General features: G+C 52.9%; 1 protein-coding gene across 8 annotated transcripts in view; it reads right to left on the bottom strand.

The window, feature by feature from the left end:
* Nucleotides 1-353: 353 nt before the first annotated feature.
* Nucleotides 354-16,686, bottom strand: part of PLEKHM2 (pleckstrin homology and RUN domain containing M2) — a 63,253-nt gene continuing 46,920 nt past the window's right edge. For 4 of the 8 annotated variants that reach the window (XR_013482548.1, XR_013482543.1, XR_013482545.1 and 1 more), the window contains 12 exons: nucleotides 14,965-15,795; nucleotides 14,475-14,544; nucleotides 13,907-13,997; nucleotides 13,013-13,077; nucleotides 12,388-12,557; nucleotides 9,692-9,824; nucleotides 6,753-6,943; nucleotides 6,395-6,460; nucleotides 5,205-5,364; nucleotides 4,280-4,459; nucleotides 4,084-4,199; nucleotides 1,357-1,446 (listed from right to left, as the gene is read on the bottom strand). Coding sequence is in view for 2 of the 8 variants with exons in the window: in XM_078145668.1 (XP_078001794.1) it covers nucleotides 1,309-1,446; nucleotides 4,084-4,179; nucleotides 4,259-4,459; nucleotides 5,205-5,364; nucleotides 6,395-6,460; nucleotides 6,753-6,943; nucleotides 9,692-9,824; nucleotides 12,388-12,476; nucleotides 13,013-13,077; nucleotides 13,907-13,997; nucleotides 14,475-14,544; nucleotides 14,965-15,795 (2,131 nt within the window). In the remaining 6 variants the exon portion in view is untranslated. Of the gene's footprint in view, nucleotides 1,447-4,083; nucleotides 4,200-4,258; nucleotides 4,460-5,204; nucleotides 5,365-6,394; nucleotides 6,461-6,752; nucleotides 6,944-9,691; nucleotides 9,825-12,387; nucleotides 12,558-13,012; nucleotides 13,078-13,906; nucleotides 13,998-14,474; nucleotides 14,545-14,964; nucleotides 15,796-16,686 lie in introns of all 8 variants that reach the window. The other 4 variants (XM_078145668.1, XM_020973247.2, XR_013482546.1 and 1 more) reach the window with 2 other exon arrangements.

A 16,686-nucleotide genomic window follows, 5' to 3' on the forward strand; every position in this document is an offset into this window, starting at 1 on the left:
AGAGTCTGATCCCAGTCTGATGCTTCTCATCCAGCTTTGACCCTTCCTAGCTCTGTGACCTTGAGGGCAAGTCTCCCGACCTGCTTCCCTCCCTCTGTAAAATGTTCGGCACTCCCCAGCCCCACAGGCTTGTATTGAGGAAAGTCCTTTCTGGGAGCATAAGCACTTATTAAGTGCGTATTGTGTGCATGGCACTGGGGATAGCAGGACAAAAAAAAAGGAACACTCTTTATTCTCAAGCTTAGGAACCTGTAGAAAGTCAGAAATAAAAGGGAGGGGAACTGAGAATCCCAAGCTCTCTGGGATAGAGGGTTAGGGGTGGGGATGGGAAATAAGCCACTGACGAACTGGGATAATATAATGTCTTTTATTTAAAAAAAAAATACCCAAACCTTTCCCATCCCCCCCACCCCAGGGGAGGGGGAGCTGTGGCTATTCCTGTTAAGTTCCCGCGGCTGGCATGGCGGTACAGAATGGTGGCCCCCTCTTCCCCAGGGCCCCTCTCCAGACACCCCGGCCCTGTGTTGCCCTGTAATCCTTTCCTAATGGAAGAGACAAGATCAGGGATGGATGGAGGCGGGGACAGATGCATGCCCCTCGTCTTGACCTCCAATTCTCCAGCCTTCCTCTCCTGGCACATGTGTATCTCCTGTGGCCTGGTCACCGGGGAGAGAGGGCAGTTGTGTGTGAGTGGCACCAGACATCCAGAGAAGGCACCCGTCCACCCTCTGCTCTGCCCTTTGGGATGAAGCTCAGAAGAGATGAAGACATGCACGCAAGCTCCCCTCCGCCGCAGACTCACAGCACTTACAGGTAAAGCGTTCAGGCGCGGGGAGAGGGGCTCCTGAGATGCACCTGCGGCCCCACCCTGACCACTGCCTGAAGCCCAAAAGCAGAGACAGGGCCTCCAGCCAGCCTGGCACGAACCTTTTAGAGGATATCTGTATATTATTATTATTATTATTATCATTATTATTATCGTCATCGGCTTGAAGCCAGCAGGGCGCCCCCTGATCGGGGCCCAGCATGGGGGAAGGGCAGCTGCAGAGCCCACAGGGCTCACTCTCTGTCTTTGCCCTGTTCTCAAAAGACAGGTGCCTGGAACACAGCCCCAGGAAACGTCCAGAAGACCCTGTCTCGGCCGAAGGGGGCGGGCATTGCTCCACCCCTCAGAGAAGGGAGCGGACTGGAGTCAGGGGGTCCCTCCAGGAGCAGCTGATGACGATGCGGAGCTCAGTGCGGGGCCTCTCCCGCTGGCTGCTCCCCTTTGGGAGGAGTCAGAGTCAGGGGCACAGGCCAGTTCTAGCCTCAGCACCAGGGGTCCCGAGAGGCTCGGCCGCGGTACAAGCTATCGCTCCTCTGCCAGGCACTGTGGATGAGGCTCAGAGCGTCCTCGAATTTCTTCTTGTTGGAAGTTTCCTGGATTGCCTTGTGTGGGAGCTCTGCCTGTGGAAGGGAAGAAGGGAGAGGCAAGGAAGCCTGCTTTGAGATTGGGGGGCAGCCAGAGGGAAAAGGGGGGGGTAAGGTTTGGGGTCAACAGACTAGGATTGTGGGTCATAGATCAAGAGATCTTAAAGACTATTCTAGTCCAAACCTCTCATTTTACAGATGAGGAAACTGAGGCACCAGAAAAGAAAAGGGCGGGGAGGTTACTAATGACTTCCCCAAAGTCACACAGCCGATCAGAATCTAGGTCCTCTCACTCCAAATCCAGCACTCTCTGAAATGCACCCCACATAGATTAAAACAGGGAGCCATTAGAGAAATGAGACTTGGCTTGGAATTAAAGGCTCTTGGTGACCCTGGATAAATCACCTCCCTCCTCGCGGGGCCTTGGTTTCCTCCTGGACAAAGTGGGTGCATTGGGCCAGATGACTTCTAGTGTCCCAACGAACCTAAGGCAGACTTCTAGAGATTAAAATGAAGTCACAGACTGACCCCGATTGGATCTTGAGATTTAGTCTCAGCTTCCTGGGTGAGCCTGAGGCCCTGCTGGCCCTTCTGCCCATCTCTAGCTCAGCCTACAGCTGGGGCACAGATGGCAGGTCGAGGTGGGGATCTGTCTCAGACGGGCCCTGGCCATTAAATGGGTATTTATTAAGCAAGCACTTAAGATGCACCAGGGACTGGAGTCTAAGAATCTAGGGTCGGGTCTTGGCTCTAACAGATGCGTGACCCTAGGCTGGTCACCTACCCTCTGGGAGCTCTGTGGGAAACTGTCATACAACCAAACACTGCGAGTGGGAAGGGGCTCTGGAGGGCAGCTGGGCCAATGCTGACCTATAAAACCAATCTACTCTATAACCTACCCAACAAGGGGTCTTCCAGTCTCTTCCTGAGAACCCCCAGGGAGGGGAGAGAACCCATCCCTTCCCACTTTTGGACAGCTCCAATGCTTACAGAAGTTTTCTGGACATCTGGATGTCTGTGACTTTAACCCACTGGTCCTGGTCTGGGGCCAAGAACAACACTAATTCCCCTTTCACGGATAACAGTCTCATGTGCTTAAAGATAGCTATCACATCCTCCCCCTAGCAAAAAGGCTTTCTGGTGGAAAATGCCATCCACATTCAAAGAAAGAACTATGGAGTTTGAACGCAGATCGAAGCATACTATTCGCTCTTTTTTTTTCTTCTGTTGTGTCTGGTTTTGTCTTTCTGGTGGTTCCTCCTATTGGTCCTAATTCTTACTTGCAACGTGACTAATGTGAAAATTTAAAAAAAAAAAAAGGCTTTCTGGGAGAGGAGGGAAATTCTGGACAAAAGGGTTTTCCAAACTCTGGATTTTTATCCAAATCGCCATATCTGAGCTGAAAGGGGATAACTGGTATTATTAGAGCGCTTCAAAAGCTTAACCTACATCCTTTTTTGAGTCTCACGGACACCCTGTGAAGTAGGGATTCCAGGTAGAATTTTCCCAATTTTATCGATATAAATGAGGCTCAGAGGGTGGAGATAACACATACTTGTGTTGCCTACCTCACAGTGTGAAAGTGGGGCTCAGTGGAAAGTGGTCTGGCCTTGAAGATGCAGGTGGCCCTGATCCTCAGCCCTGGAGAGCTCCCAGCCCTCTGGAAGGGAGCAGGGCTCAGGTCACGCCCTGGGGCATTCTGTAAGCACCAGGTGAAGACCCAGATGACTCTGACCTGGATGGCAGCATGGGCCAGCACATCAGCAAAAGGAGGCTTCAAAATGGCACCAGACAGCCAAGGCCCAGGAGACCGAGGATCTGAATGGCCAACTTCAAGACCCTGAATGAGCCCCTGACCATCTCAAGGCCACTGCAGGGCCCTGGAGGTGGGGAGTGGGGAAGAGAGCGTAAGGGGCTCAAGTCCCCTCTCAGTTCCTGCTCCTTCTGGCTCTAAATCTCATGGTAAATACGGGAAACCATTTTGGACTGGACCTCTGATTTCAACAATGTAGGGAGCTTCCAGTGTGGAAACTCTATTCGCCAACGAAGATCAGCTACTCCTCTAAAACCTAGCCTTAAGAGAGTTGTATGGGGCACTGAGAGATTAAGAGATCTACCTATGGCCGATGGAACTGAAACACACAGACCACTTGGACAGGAGTCATGAAGACCTGAGTTCAAATCTGGTCTCACTTACTAGCTGTGCGACTGGGCAGTGAATCTCTTTGCCTCAGTTTTCTCGACTGTAAAATGAGGCTAACACCTACCTCCCTGGGTCGTTGCGAGCATGAAATGAGATAATATTCATAAAGTGCTTAGCATAGTACCTAGCACACAGCAGGTGCGATATAAATGCTAGCTTTGCCATTCTTATTAAAATATGGAGAATGAGGATCAAATGAGAATATCTGTATGGCTTTTTTAAGTGCCTGGCACACAGTAGGCATCATCTAAATAGATGCTTATTCGTTCTTCCCCCACTCACCATGGTCCTAGAGCACTAGTGTCAGAGGACATGACCTCAGGTCTTCCTTACTCCAAGGTCAGACCGCCTTCTAGAGCTCAAGCTGCACTATGATTTGAGATACTGTTGGTGTTTTTCTTCTTCCGGCCCCTATTCAGGATTCTGGTTTCCCTGGTCCCTTGGGCTGGCCCGTTCCTGGGGAGGGTTACCTGGTAGACAGCTCTCCAGGCAGAGCTCAGTGCAGACAGGAATCGGTCCAGTTCTGTAGTGCAACTCAGATATATGACCCAGGGCGGGAGAAGCTGCTGCGGTCCTGGGAGAACTCCTAGGGGCAGAGGACAGGGTTAGGGCCCGAGGGGATACGGGAGGGCTGCCCCCAGACACCTCCGCATCTCTGGCCCTCACCAGGACGCAGTACTCCTTGCCGGGCTCGGTGGAGACGGCAGTGATGTTGGCTAGCTCTGCTGTGCCCAGCGAGCGGAAAAAGCTGGTCTGGCAGTCCTCGTGGCACGTGAAGAGCCGCTCATCGGTGATCACCAGGCAGCAGGGGAGGCAGGGGCTGGGGGCAACTCCCTGGGGGATGACCTGGGCCGGAGACAGGGGAGGCAAAGGTCAACCTGTTCCTTCCAGACTGGCGAGGACCCGGGCTGCTCAGTCCACCTTCCCTCTCACACCCCCCACTGCTGCTGCCGTTCCCTTCTCTCAGCTGCTGGGTCCAGGAGGGCTCCCTTCTAGAGACCAGGTGAAGGCAGAGGACCATTGATTTAATAGTAGACAGTACCTAATTTTTACTTACAACATCACTAATCCGAAAATGTTTAATAAGAATGTATATATACATATATATATACATATATATAGCCTATATCAGATTGTGCCCCATCTTGGGGAAGGTGGTGGGGAGGAAGGAGAAAAATTTTAAACTCAAAAGCATATGGAAGTGATTGTTGATAAACCAAAATAAATTAATTAAAAAAATATTAGACAGTACCTTCAAAGACATTAGACCTAACTCCTGTGTTTTATAGATGAGAAAAATCAGGCCCAGAAAAGTGAAGTGATTTGTCCAGGTTCTCACAACTAGTGAGCATCTAAGGCAGAAGCAGAGCCCAGATCTTGACTCTAAATGCAGCTGGGCTATACAGCAGTGAACTGGGTCTAACATCATTCCTGCCCTCTCCCCCTAATCTCAGGTCAGTGGGAGCCATCCTTACAGACTAGAAGTCCAGTCTTGCTCCAGTCCCAAGGAGCCCCAGGAGATGGTTCCAAGGCTGTCCCATCCCTCCCTGGGAGCGTGGGGCTGTGTGTCTGCCCCTGAGGGTGAACTCACTCCCTTAGAAACAGCTTGGCAGAGGTGCTGCATCCAATCGGCCATCTCTGCCTCATCAGCAGCACTCAGCTCCAGGGAAGGCCGGTCAGTGAGGATCACCTGGAAGGCGTGGGGCCGATCTGTGGTGTTGGACCTCCGGCAGCCGCCACACTGCTCCCCCCTGGGGCCAACCGCGAAACAGGATGAGGGATGAAATGGGGAGGGGGATGCAGGGGGACCCCTCCCCATGCCCCAGGTGCCCAAGGGGCCGCTGGCCTTGGCTTGTGTCCCACTGGCCAAAAGGTTCATCCTTGTAACCCTCTGGGACTTTCCTGATGGTCCTAAAGGCTGAGCTTTGGCAAAACCTCTGAGACCCCTGAGTGCTCAGAGAGACCAGACAGCTCTCCACCCATGCCTCGTTCCCGACCACTGACCACAGCGTGGCTCCAGAAAATCCTGGGGCTCCCAGCTCTTGGCTTCAGAGACTGCCCATGTTCACAGATTTCTTCCTGAGTGTTATGTCTTCCTCATACGCATGGAGAGGCAGGGGACAGGGGGTGGTCTCAGGGAAGGGAAAACTTCTGATACATACTGCCTGTGTGATCCTGGGCCAGCCTCATAACCTCTTAGTGGCCAGGCAAGTCCCTTGGACTAAGGTGCAGAACCGCTATCTGCATTGGTGGAAGGACTTTCCTCACTGAGGAGGTCCCATCCATGATGAAATTACAGGTTTGGATTTTCCTTTTGAAAAATTGTTTGTTATAAGGGATGGCTCCCTGGGAGGGGGCAGGGGGAGGAATACAAGGGGAAATTTAGGTGATATCAACTTTTACAAAAAACTTTTTTAAAGATGACATCAAAGGATATCTTGCCTTAATAAGAACCCACTCTACAGACAGATGATGAATGCCTAGTGAGTCTCTACTTGGATACTTTCTGTGATGGGGAACCCATCACCTACCTGTCCAGGCAGGCTACTCCACTACTCTCATGGTTAAGGTGTTTTTCCCTGGTCTCTGTAGTTCCCTCTCTGTTCCTGGCTCTGCCTCACCCCTTGAAGATGGCTTTCATGTCTCCCCCCAGGCTTTCTCTTCTAAGATTCCATATCAGTGAGAAACAAGAGGGACAAGGGCCCTGGGGTGAGGTCAGGAGGGGGCTGGCCATGAAGACAGCAAGTCCATCCCTCTCTCCAAGTCTCCAGAAATACCTACCCCATGTTCACAGAGAGCAGAGGGATGACATCGGTGCGGTCAGGATACTGATAGAGGATCCCATTGCTGTAGGAAAGATGACAAGGGCAGGGGTGAGCAGTGCCGGGCCTAGGTCCTCAGCACAATGGTCTCTGCTGGGGACCCGGCAGCTCTAGGCTTGGAGGCACACTGGGCAGTCATGGGAGGCCCGGGCCTGGGCTCAGCCCCACCTCCAATGCTTACTAGCTACGGGACCATCTCTACAATGGGGGCAATGAGGCACTGCTGCTCCCCAGACTGCTGGGGGCAAAGGGGGAAAAGGGGCCAAAGGGCTCAGGGAAGCTCGCCTGGGAGGGCGGCCTGCCGTGGGGTTCCGCACCTGAGGACCACGAAGCAGGACTTCCAGTGCTCCTTGCCCAGGTACGAGGTGCCGGCCTTATAGTGAAGCATCCCTTCTTTGGCGACCACGTTCTCCACCGAGGAATAGTGGCAGGGGACAGGGCCCGGGGTCTCATCCAAAGGGTCCTCCCAGTGCACCAGCCCATAGAACCGCACAGTGACTGCTGACGCCTGTGGTTGGGGAGAGGGAGAAAGATGGAGGGAAGGAGAGAGAGAGAGAGAGAGAGAGAGAGAGAGAGAGAGAGAGAGAGAGAGAGAGAGAGAGAGAGAGAGAGAGAGAGAGGGAGAGAGAATTGGGGGGGAAGGGAGAGAGAGGGAAAGATGGAGGAAGGGAAAGAGAGAGGGAGAGGGAGAGAAGAAAGAGAGAGAGAGACAGATAAAGGAAAGGAGGGAGGGAGGAAGGAAGAGAGAGACAGATAAAGGGAGGGAGGGATGAAGGAAGGGAGGGAGAGAGAGAAAGAGAGAGAGGAGAGAGAGAGATGGGGAAAGTGAGAAAGATGGAGGGAGGGAAAGAAAGTGAGAGAGAGAGACAGACAGATAAAGGCAGGGAAGGAGGAAGGGAGAGAGAGAGGTAGAGAGGAAAGAGAGTGATAGAGACAGAGAGAGAGAAGAAGGCCATGGGACAGCTGCAGAACAACCAATATTTATTGCTATTCCTATCCCCACTGTGTGCGATGAGCCAACAAACACTAAGTAAGCACCTACTGTGTGACAGGCACCGCTGCTAAGCACTGAGGATGCAAAGGGAGGAAAAGAGAAGGCTGCAGAGCCCTGAGCTAGGCACTGGGGAAGAAACAAGGTTTGGATAAAATCCAGCAGCGTGCTAGGGATGGTGTGGCTCAGGGGCACCACAGTACACAGAGTGCTGGACCTAGAGTCAGAAGAGCTGAGTTCAAATCCACCCTAGGATACTCACTAGCTGGGTGACTGGGCAAGTCTCTTAACCTCTGCCTGACTCAGTTTTCTCAACTGTAAAATGGGGACAATCACAGTACCGATCTCCCAGGGTGGCTGTGAACATCAAATGACATACCGATTGGGAAGGACTTAACCCAGTGCCTGGCACACAGTGAGTGCTATATAAATGTTGGTTTGTTGTTATTGTTATCATCATCATTATTATTTTCATCATTACCATTATTTGGTGCCTGTCCTCAAGGAACTCACGGTCCAGTAGAGCGAAAAGTGCCCAAAGTCCAGCGTTCCCCACGCCCCTTGTCCCCCTCCCTCCCCCAGCCCCCAGCTGCCAGCCCTGCTCAGGCCCTTGGCCCCTCTGGCCTGGACTACTGCAATCGGTCTCCCTGTCTCAGGCCCCCCCTGCTCTGGTCTGCCTGCTGTGGTCTCGTCTCCACCTCATCCTGGCTCTGGGCCAGTCTCGAAACCTCTCACTGGCCAGGCAGCTCTCGAAGCCTTAGCCTCAGAGGAGCTGCTAACCTGCACCGGCGGATGGTTTCCTGCCTGGGAGTTCTCTCCTGCTGCAGTCCCGGGGCTCCTCCCTTCAATACCTCCAGAGGCCTTTAGGATAAGTGGAAGCCGCTCAGTCAGATGCTGGATGCTCGCCGTGGCCTGGTTCAAAGCCTGCTTTTCAGGCTTCTCTCATATAAGCCTCCCCTTCACCTCCTGGAAGCTGCAGCCAAGCTGGCTTCCACTACCTTCTCCCCAGACTTAGGCTGCCCTCCCAGCCTCCTGGCTCCATGCCCTGCCCAGAGCATCCTGCTCCTGCATCTCTGCTGGCTGGATTCCTTTGTCTTTCAACACCCAGCTCAGGGGTCACCTCCTCCAAGAAGCCTCCCCTGATCTTCTCTGGTGAAAATGATCAGAGCTCTCCTTCCTGACATCTCCCTAAGGTCAATCACAGGACCAAAGATCCTAGGACACCAGAGCCCAACCCTCTCTTTCTGGAGAAAAGGCCCAGAGGGTTTATGGGACTTCCCCGAGGTCACCCAGGTGGGAATTAGCAAGGGTAGGACTCAAAGCCAGATCCTCCAACTCCAAATTCAGGCAGAGACCTCGGATCATAGCTATCTGGGTCACTGTTCTGTTTTCTCCCACCCACAGGAGGTGAGAAGTCTCTCCAGGACCAAGCACAGGCAGTGTGCATATATTGTGGTAGGCCTTGGTTAACTGGTTAATTAAAGCTGCTCCCCGTTCCTCAAACTCCAGCAGCTTCGGACTCGAGGTTCCTGTCGGCCGATTGAAGACTTCCTTTCCAGCCTCATCCCACTTCCCTCCCTGGTGGACACCGTCCTCTCCAGCCAAACCAGCCTCCTCATCCATCCCTGTTCTCGGCATCTGGTCTTCTCATGCCAGGCCGTGGCACAGACTGCTCCCCAGGCCTGGCGCCCTCCGTCCTCACCCGGCTCAGAACCTTTGGCCTCCTTCAAACTCAGGCCAAGCACCCAGGGTTCTCTCCTGATCCTGTCTCCCAGAACTCGCCACCTTCGGCAGACTAAGTGTCTACCTCTAGGTGGGTGTGTTCCTGCTCCCAAGAGAGCAGGAATAAAGGCTCCTGCAGGCCAGGGATCATCTTGTTTTTGAAAGGAAATAATGTGAAATAGGCCCAGGAAGGGAGACCCAGAACCCAGCTGGTTTTCATTTCATCCTAGAGGCACCTGGGAGCCACTGAAACTTCTTGAGCAGCAGAGTGCTATGGTCAGAACTCCCCAGTCCCTGGCATGTGGCCAGCACTTCATAACCGCTTGTTAGAACACCTCTGTTCTTGGGGTCCCAGTGAGCAGATCCGGTGCCCCAGAAGAAGGAGCTGACAGCTGGGAAGACCCCGTCCCCTACGCACTGTCGGGACGTCTGCGCAATCCCCCAACCTCGCTCCGCAGAGACAGACGGCAGGCAGCCTGCCCAGAACACAGCCCTGGCTCCGTGAGTCAGCCCCTTCCCTTCCTTTGTCGCCCCCACTCTTACCTCACATTTCGATTCCTGGGCCACAAACTTGGCCAGTGCCAGCTTCTCCATGGTGGCATCGGTCAGGATGCTGGGGTACGGGGGCTCCCGGCAGCCTTTGATCATCGCCGACTTGAGAGAGACCAAGAAAAACCTGTGGAAGGAGGGAAATGGGTGCAATGAGAGGGTGGGTGGGGAGACCCTCCAGGAGCAGGGCTGGGGGGATGCCGTGAGTCCTTGGGATCCAAGGCCAGGAAAAGAAGAAAACAAGCACTTATTAAGCACCTAGTACATACCCGGCACTGTGCTAAGCCTTTTACAATTATTGACTCCTTTAATCCTCGCTACAGCCCTGGGAGGTAGGGGCTATTATTATCCCCATTTTGCAGATGGGGAAACTGAGGCAGGCAGCATTTAAGTGGCTTGTCCCAAGTCACTGGGATAGTAAGTGGCAAAGTCAGGGTTTGAACCCAGGACCCTGGCCTCCCCTGTCCCACACTGCCTCCTATTCCAGCTTCTCCAGGGCACGGCCCCAGACTTCTCGTTCCTCAGATCTGCCCCTTCCTCCTGTCCCTCACCTCATCTCCACCCCAGAGTTCAGCAGCGGGTTCTGCACAGAGGATCACAGAGCATGGACCTAGTGCTAGAAGGACCAACCCCTGCACTTGACAGATGAGGAAACCAAGGCCCAGACAGCATTTCAACTTCCCCAAGCTAAGTGGGGGAGTCAGATTCCAAATGCTGATCTTCTGACTCCAAGTGCAGTCTCTGCCAACCCAACCCAACCGAACCCAAGCAGCACCTAGGTGCCAAGCACTGTGCCCAAGACAAAGAAAACAGTCTCTTCTTTCAAGGAAATCACATGGGGGTGGGAGTGGGGGAGATAACACAGACCATTAAGTGTGTCCACAAGTGTGTGAGAAGAGAGAGGACATTGGCAGGGTCCAGGGGATTGGGAAGGATTGTCCAAGGACACGGCCCAGGTGAGGAGGGAGGGCATTTCAGGCATGAGGGACAGCCAGGGCAAAGGTCTAGAGATGGGAGATGGAACGCCTAGCTCAGGAAACAGCAGGTAGACCAGTCTGGCTCGAATGGAAAGTGACTGAAAAGAGATAAGGTGAAAAAGCCCAGAGAAGGAGACTGAAGCCTGAGTAGACAGAGGCAAAAGAGAGCTGCAGAAGGCTCCTGAGGGCCGAGTGAACAGAAAGAGGGGGTGCAAGGTGAAAAGTGCTGTAGAGGAAGACGTGATAAAATCTGGCAAATGATCAAATGTGAAATCCTCTATTTGGCATTCAAGGCCCTTCATAATCCTACCACCTCCCCTTCAGTCTTTTTTTTTTCTTTAAAGGTAATTGGGGTTAAGTGACTTGCCTAGGGTCACACAGCTAGTAAGTGTCAAGTGTTTGGTCTGAGGCCAGATTTGAACTCAAGTCCTCCTGACTTCAGGGCCAGTGCTCTATCTATTGTGCCACCTAGCTGCCCTGTCCCCTTCAGTCTTCTTATACCTTATACTGCTCCCTATGCTCTCTCTCTCTTTCTCTTTCTCTCTCTCTTTCCGTCTCTCCTTTCTCTGATCTCTCTTTCTTCCTTTCTCTCTCTTCTCTCTCCTCCTCCCTCTGTTTTCCTCCTCTTTCTCTATCACACACACACACACACACACACACACACACACACACACACAGAGTGCTACAATGACTCTGGCCTCTTGGCTGTTCCTCCATCAAGACCCTCCATCTCCCAAGTCTAGGACCCATCCTTGGTTTTCCCCTGTGCCTCAATGTTCTTCCTCCTCATCTCTGCCTCCTGGCTTCCTCCAAGACCCAACTAAAACCCCATCTTCTACAGGAAACATTTTCCAACCCCTCTTCATTCTAGCCCCTTCCCCCTCTGCCTTCCTTCATGTAGCACATCTGTGCATGACGTATTTCATGTTGTCTCCACCATGGATTGTGAGCTCCCTGTGGGCAGGGACTGGCTTTTGCCTCTTTCTGTATACCCAGTACTTACTTGGCATAGTGCCTGGCACACAGTGGGCCCTTCATAAATGCTTACTGACCAGCTGCTTGGATATGGGAGCTGAGGAAGGTGAACAGGTGAAAAAGTATGGAGTTTGTAAAGCTGGGGAACTGGAAAGATGGTGGTGCCTTCAACAGAAATAGGGAAATCTGGAAGAGGGCCAGGGCTTGGGGGAAGATAATGAGTTCCATCTTGGACGGAATGACTTTGAGATGACTAAGAAACATCCGCTTGGAGATGTTCCAAAGGCAGCTGCTGCTGATGGCCTGGAGACCAAGAGAGAGACGAAGTTGGGAGCGAGATCCCAGGGTCTTCTACACAGAGGTGGTAACCAGACCCAGGGGCACTAACGAGATCACTAAGAGCAAGGGCGTGGAAAGTCAAGAGGAGCTGGGACGGCCACCATCGCTTGGGGCTACAGTCCATGTGCTGACCAGTCTCCATAGTTAGGCCACGTCTCCTCTCTGGACTGACCCTCAGTCCCAGACCCTCAGCTCTGCTCGGGCCACACAGATGACCAATACTCAGGCAATACTGTTGACTAACAGACTGGAGTCTCGAGTTCCAAGTCCTGATTCTGATGTTAATTTGCACCGTGACCTGGTGCAAAGCCTTCTTTTTGAGCCTCGGTTTCCCTAGCTGACAACTGAAGAGGTTGGATTGGATAGTCTCCAGTTCAAGGGGTGGGGTGGGAATCTTACTCAGCCAGGGTCACGTCAGCTGTGTCAAGAAGAAACTGCTTCCTTCGGTTGGTGCAAACCAGCCTCACTGTCTGCTGATCCAGGCCGACCTGGTGGGAACACCACATATAGCCCATGTATGTCCACACAAGTCTATGTATCCACACAGGTGCAGGATTCTGGCGGCTTCCCTGGGATGTAGGGCAGAGATCAGAAGGGCAGGGCTGGTAAGGACGCAGGGGAGATTCCATGTTCTGAAGGGAGCCTGGCTCTGAGGAGAAAGTCTGGAGCCTCCAATTATCAGGGGCTGCAGCAAACAGAATGAAGGGACCCTTTGGTCCCATTTCCTGTGACTCATACCAGAGCCCTGAAGCTGATGTGCCACCAGGCCTGGCAAAGCCTCTGAATGCTGCTGCCAAAGTATGTAAATCAACCTCCTGACCTTGACCTCTGACAGCCCTGATGGGTGATGTAAATGCCTTCCACCCTGTCGGGACAGCGGGCTGGCTCATGCAGTGATAATCTGGGGTGAGTGACATCCCCTGCCATGAGAGTTAACAAGGGGAGTAGTCGGGGGTCCAGAGAGCAGCCCTGAAGGAGACCTGGGGGGACCCCTGCCCTGTGCCCCTGGATGGCATGAACTCACCGAGACATAGTCCAGTTCATTGTAGGAGATGGCCTCTTCTACTAGGTATGGCTTCTCCGTGGCCCCTAATGGAGAACCTTGAGGTCTGTTTCCCAAAGTAGCAACCTCCTCCCCTACCCTCCCATCAAGTTTCTGCTGTCAGCCAGTCCCCTTCTCAGCAAGGGTCGGCTCCCTCCCCTGCTGCCTGGGAAGGGTCAAGAGTGACTGGATTGGAAGGACTGGCCACCAGATTCTCTCAAGAGTTTCTGGGGGAGCCATGGAGTATGTCCCTCTAGGTAACCAGGGCTGCTTCCTTCTGCATCAGACTGGGCCATCCCAGGAGGAGGAGGTGGGAGGCACAGGGGAGCTCTCTGGGTTGGCCTCAGCATCTGCTCCAGTCTAGGCAGAGGCATCAAAATTCAATTCAGCCTAACTCAAATCTAATGCAATTCAATCTAATCACCAAGCATTTAAGCGTCTACTGAGATCCAGGCACTGCGGTAGCCTGGAAATACAAAGATAAAAATAAAATGGTCCCTGCCCTCAAGGAGCTTACATTCTACAGGAAAGGAAGTAACACATATAAAATCAGCAAGTGCAAAATAGGTTTAGTTATTGGGGGGGGTATAATGGGGGAGGGCAGGGGTACACTCACAACTGGGGACAGCACCAAAGACCTCCTGTAGGAAGTGGCACTTGGATCTTAAAGGGAGCTAGGAATTCTGAGAGGTAGAGGTGAGAAAGGATGGCCTTCCAGGCAGGGGGCACAGCCTGAGCAAAGGCAGAGGTGGGGGACCAAACATTACATACGATGGCCCAGAACAGCTAGAACCTAAGAAGTCATGAAGGGAGGCAATGGGATGGGACATCAAGCTTCTCCCACAGTATTTAGCAGTCAAGTGAAGTCACAGCTACCTTTCCGGAGCAGGTAGATATAACAGTCGGTCAACAGCACGTACAGGAGCTGGAGGTTTCCTTCCATGTGTCCTGTGCTCATACGGATCATCTGGGTGGCCAAAGGTAGAGAAAGCCCCCGCCTGTTAGAGACCAGGGGCTTTCAGTCTGTCCCAGCATCTGTACTAATGACACATTCCAACCCCACCCCACCACCACATCCCAGGTAGAAATAGGTTCCAAGTGGTTAGAAGCAATTTACAGAGAACAGCCTGGACAAAAAGCCATTGGCAAGGAGGTTCCCTGGGGTCTCGGGGTCCCCAACCAAAGTTCTAACAATACTTCTAGACTCCACTTTCCCAGAGAGTCCCAAGCTGGGTTTCAGTTTAATCTACCTGGGGGGGTGGGGTGAACCCCAACCACTGCTTCCGGGTACATTACCTCCCCAATAAGCTTGGAAGGGTATGGGAGGGAGTGTTAGCTCACATCTCCCCAGTTCCGCCAGTATGCTGGCCCTCGCACCCCTGCCCCTCCCAGGCTCCTCGACACCTCCCTCTCTCCCTCAGTCTTAAGAAGGCCTGGAACTTACCCTAAAGAGCTGCTCTTCATTCTCCCGAAAGACGTGAATCATTAAGAGGAGTAAGTGGTTGTTGTCAACTCTGTGAGGGCCAGGGAGGGGAAAGGAGGGGTCAGGCAGGGTGAGCGGGTGGAAGCAGCAGTGCATGCATAGGCGGGGGGGGGCACCAGGGACCAGTGGTCCCTCGCCATCTGGGAATAAGTCACATTCCAACCCAAATACTCCTCCAAAAAGAAGAAAAAAAAGAATTCCAGTGGGGGAATCTTGGGGGGCTCCTTTATACTGGAGTCTGTTGAGCTGCAATCACTCTTATCTACTGCCAACAGTCAAAGTCTGGTGGAGTTTCAAATCCCCCTACTCAGAGCCTAGACTAAGCCTCCTTGGGGGGATTTCTATTGCCTTGACCCGAAAACCAGTACCTCTCTGCTCCCCATGCCCTCCCTCCACAATGGCGCAGGGCACCTCTCTCCAGGAGTCGGGCAGACGGAAACCACGTCCTCACCTGAACTCAGACGGGTGGCTCATTTCCAAAGGGCTCCCCTGGCCCTCGTCTACTCCGGAGTCCTCTGCGCTACTCACACCCGGGCTGGGCTGGTCTCTCTTGATGGTGCCCTGGGTTCTGGGCTCCAGCTCAGACACAGGGCACTCTCCGGCTGACACAGGTTCTAAGGGTGCGTCCAACGGTTCTTTCTGGGGGCCTTCTACAGGTGCAGATGTTTGTCCGTCTTCTTCTCCTCTTCCTTCTCTCCCTCCTTCTTCTTGGCCAGCAGCCTCAGCGCTACCAGGAACATGTAACGGTTGGCCAGGCCCTGCAAGGTCATGGCTGCCACTACTTGATGCAACAGCATTTGGACTCTCAACGGTAAAGCGGTAGAAGTCCATTGTGGCTGGAATCCCTTCGCTAAAGTTGCAAAATGGCGGCCTTTCCGGGGTGTTCCCGGCAGAGCCGGTCCGAAAGGACTGGTCTGCCAGTTCAACATGGGAGGGCCAGCCGCTGGGGTCCAGCTGCCCATTGAGCTGGTCGATGACCTTGCTCAGGGGCTGACCCACGCTTTCCATGGAGGTGTCCTTCATTTCAGGGATGCGCAGGCCCATCTGACTCAGCTCCGAACGGTCACTACTCTCCGCTGTGCTGCTTGGCCCCTCACCCCCCTCCTGGGGGGAAGTCGGGGCAGTGCTCGGAGGATCCACTCTGGGCTCAGGGCCATTAATGAAGCTATCACAACTTCCTTGCTTGGAACCTTTTGGATGGGTCAAGGTAGGGTGGAGGGGGCTGGACTCTTCTTCTGATCTGGCCTTTTTCTTCTTGCCTGTTTTCTTCTTCTTGGTGACCCTGAGACCAGAAAGTTACAGGGATGGAGAGAGATGGATGCTGACCTGAGCTCTGGGCGTTCAAAGACTCAGAGCCTGAGCTCTCCTGGGCACAGCAAGTTAAAGCAGGAGGGCAGGGGGACATCAGGAGTGATGGAAGTCACAGGAACCCTGCAGGAGGGCCAGCAGAAATGGAAGAACATGCCTGGACTCTGCCTGCAGCACCCAAGTGTAAGGAAGATGTTGCTGGAGCTAACCTCAGGATGTTAGCAGTGGACCGGACACGATCCCTTGGAACAACTAATTATGAGTCACGGGAGCCTAGATTTTAGAGCTAGGAGACCTACAGGCTATAGAATCCAAGCCCCTCATTTTACAAACGAGGAAACTGGCAGGGGTTCAGTGACTTGTCCAGTATCACACAGCTAGTAAGTGTCGGAGGTGGGATTTGAACCCAGGTCTTCCTTACTTTTCTCCACACCCCCCTCCCAAATCCAGTGCCCTGTGGCACCTTTAGTAGTAGCTAGCAATGGCGAGAATGTGCAATCTAGAGTGCCTTGGAAGTTGGAATTGGGAAGTCCTGAATTCAAATCCCATCCTCAGGCACTTACTGGCTGTTTGACCCTGGGCAAGTCACTTAACCTCTGTCTGCCTCAGTACCTTCATTTGTAAAATGGGGATGATAGGAAAAGCACCCACTTTCACAGGGTTGTTTGGAGGTTCAAACAAGATACTATATGAAGCATCCATTTTTAAAAAACTTTAAAGCCCTATGTAAATATTACCTATTATTATCATCATCATTAGTAAATAGTGTGCTGGACTTGGGAGTAAGAAATACTTAGGTTCAAATCCTTCCTCTGATACTTACTAGCTGTGTGACCTTAGGCAAGTCACTTAATTTCTCTGGGCC

Source organism: Phascolarctos cinereus, unplaced genomic scaffold (assembly GCF_003287225.1).
Source record: "Phascolarctos cinereus isolate Bilbo 61053 unplaced genomic scaffold, phaCin_HiC Scaffold_726;HRSCAF=1367, whole genome shotgun sequence".
NCBI lineage: Eukaryota > Metazoa > Chordata > Mammalia > Diprotodontia > Phascolarctidae > Phascolarctos > Phascolarctos cinereus.